Raw genomic sequence first — 3,171 nt, forward strand, 5'->3', positions numbered from 1 at the left:
CCACTGCCACTGGATCCAGACTTTCCACCCATTGGCCTGTGACCTTCCTGCATTTGGGGTCATTGCATGTGTTGCATGAGTCTGAAGAGCAATTTATAGATTGGTATTGGACATATGGGCTAATATTGGACTTATGGACTTGATCTGGACTGGGCTGGGTTGTTTTCTTAATGTACAATTGCTCTTTGATATAAGTTCTCTCTTCCCCACTTGAGTGTCTATGAATGTTTCTCTAGTCAACCCAGACTAACACAAGGACTTATTATAAAGTTTTCTTTTAAAAAAATTGAACACACAGTTTTTTCCCATCATGATAATGCATCTGTTTATTCTTTGAGGGTAGCAAGGTTTGTTCTCCAAGAATTTTGTGGACAAAACACACCCTCACACTATCCACCTGGCAGCTTTGATCTTGACCCTTCTGACTTGTTTCCAAAACACAAAGAATATGGAAAAGGAACATTATTTGAGTCCCTCAAAATGCCCACATTTCCACTCTGCTGTGGTCTGAAATGAAGAGAGCAGAATACTTCAGGGAAGGGTTACAGATGAAGACACTGCTTTCTGAAGTGTACAGACCTAGCTGGAGGATGTCAAGAAACCATAGGTTCACAATTTGATATTTTTGCTTAATAAAGGTTTCTGACTTTGTAGCAACACATTCTGTCTTACCCTTGTGTGTCTGTGTGCATTTTACACAATCAAAAGAAAATAAAAAGTGTAGCGGGAGGAAAAAACCCTTTTCCTTCCTGTTTCTGAATGGGAACTTGTTTGCTTGAATTTGAAGCATTAGCCCCCTTCCACCCCACTCCCTGAATTAAAAGCATGACCTCATGGGAAAATTGAATTTTTGATCCCTCTGGAAGACCTTACGTGGTCTCGATTCTAACTTCAGCCAAGGACCAAGGACCTGAGTGGAGTGGGCTCTGTGCTTCACAAGGGCCTCCTGTCAGAGAACTAACTGCCTGGGACTGTGGGCCTGGATGGGGCTAGAGGGGGGCACTAAGGGAAATGGGTCTAAAGTTGACCCATCAGTTCCATCTCCTGATTCTGAAAAGACCCATCCCATCACGGGTCAACGGACTACCTGAAGGCCGCGATTTTTCAAATGAAATACACTGGCACAGGCCCAGCATCTACAATATACACGACAAAAAGCAAGTGAAACAAACTCAAAATAACAATCATTAGCATTTTATTTAAAATTAACAATTCAGAGGAGGAACATGACTCGGATAGTGTTGAACATTAACTTCTAAAAAAAAAAAATCACATTTATATAAAAGAAAGAAAACAGGCCAGCAGAGGTCCAAAAAAGATGCAGCTCGTAAAATTATTGCACTTGGATGAAAAATTTACTTGGGGCAGGGCTTCGAACTGGTTCTTCCTGGTTCAATGACGGTTTAGGAAGTGGATCGAGAAATGACTTGAGTTTGAAAATGTGAGTGAACCAGAATGCTAATCAGGAGAGGAAGAAACATAGATTGGTGCCCTGCTAGAAACTTCATCTCCCTCATTAAAAAACAAAAACCAAGGACAGCACGTGTGTTGCATGTTCTTGACATACAGAGTAGGGAACGATGGTGCCCTTCTCCAAGCTGTGGATGACTGCATCTCTATGGCTGTGTGTCACTTCCCGCAGTCCTGGCAGTAACCTGTATCAGGCTCGAGAGAGCTGCTACACCAGTTCCACATCTCCTATGCCAGGGCTCAAGGCTGTAATCTTTCCTATTCTGGTTATCGGTCTGTTTCACCCGAATGAAAAAGATTCACGTCTGTTCAGATTTCAGTTCATTGGCCTTGACAGCCCAGTTTGATTTCGGGTAAACTGGCCACACCGGGTGGAAGGACAAACACAAGGCGGCTGAGCTCCAGGCAGTATTGATTTTGGATTTCATACTCTCTTGCATCCTCAAAGATATTCAGCATCTCAATACGGCCAGCAAGAGCAGTTTACAAAAATGCCCATCACACGTTTTCGTGATCCTCATGTTCACTCTTCTAAGCTGTGCACACGTTCAGGGCGCAGCTCCATGCCACACCGTGGACTCGGGCAGGAGAGTAATCTGCAAGAGAACAAGCCTGCGGCGCCAGTTTACCTGTTCAAGCCCTTGGGATTTTGGTCATTTGTTTCTGAACTTGAGAAAACGTGGCAGTACGGACAAAGGAGGACTAAAGTGATTCCGAGGCTGTTATACAAACCAGCCTTCTGCCACATTCATGATCGTGGCGATTACGGAAGGTATAATAAAAAGACTAAACGTGTAGAAAAGCTAAACTTCTGGATTCTAAACAAATTACAAAATTGATTCATTTTGTCTTACCCTTGAGTGTTATATAGAAAAATGTAAACCAGTGGGAGCTAGTTACCAAAGAAAACCTTAGGCGCTTAACCTGATCTTAAAGTTTGGCCTGCGCCAGTTTGAGCTGCAAGTTTTCTCCGAGTTTGTCCATGAACTCAAAGGTGTTCAAGTAGTCAGACCGCTGCACGCTAATAGGAGAGAGAGAGAGAGAGAGAAAATGCAGTTTATTAAAGCCGCAGAGATGCTATTTAATGTAGTCCTATATTTATTTCTGGGACAAAAATTCTCAAGAATTAAACCAAGTATCAATTGTCATTGAGTCGATTCCGATTTATAATGAATCTGTAGTTCATGATAGGGTGTCCCAGGCTGTAGTTCTGAGAGAGGCAGACTGCCTCATCTTCCTCCTGCAGAGCAGCGGGGAGGTTTGAACCACTAACTCTTCGGTTAGCAGCTGAGTTCTTAACCAGAAATTCTTGTTTAAGGTTAACAGCTACCTGAGCTACATACAGACTGCTACTCGAGGTGCAGGCTGACTCGGTCTCCGACTCGAAGCTCGTTCACGTGCAGATTCACATGAGGCTTTTCCCTCTACAGCTTTGAGGGCGAGACAATCTTGGAGTTCAGTTTGCTGACACCCAGGACATGGAAATCACCCAATTTGTTGTTCCTCATTCTTAGGAATTACAAAGACTACTTGTGGTACGCCATTTCCAACATTCCCACAAGTTGTTGCTTTTCCTCAAAAAACGTTTAACACTCCCCTTTCTATTGGAAGGACCAGAGAGGACTGGCATAAGTCTGCTGTTAGGTGTTTAACACTCCTCTTTCTATCAGAAGGACCAGAGAGGACTGGCATAAGTCTGCT

At 43.3% G+C, this 3,171-nt stretch overlaps 1 protein-coding gene across 1 annotated transcript in view; it reads right to left on the reverse strand.

Annotated features, from left to right (window-relative positions):
- Positions 1-1,178: 1,178 nt before the first annotated feature.
- The window catches only part of IDH1 (isocitrate dehydrogenase (NADP(+)) 1), a 23,733-nt gene continuing 21,740 nt past the window's right edge, over positions 1,179-3,171 (reverse strand). The window contains exon 10 of the mRNA XM_004701576.2: positions 1,179-2,491. Within this exon, the coding sequence (XP_004701633.1) occupies positions 2,401-2,491 (91 nt within the window). The 3' untranslated portion in view covers positions 1,179-2,400. The remainder of the gene's footprint in view (positions 2,492-3,171) is intronic.

The sequence above is a fragment of the Echinops telfairi genome, unplaced genomic scaffold (genome assembly GCF_000313985.2).
Source record: "Echinops telfairi isolate 266 unplaced genomic scaffold, ASM31398v2 ScPeMD7_3;HRSCAF=10, whole genome shotgun sequence".
NCBI lineage: Eukaryota > Metazoa > Chordata > Mammalia > Afrosoricida > Tenrecidae > Echinops > Echinops telfairi.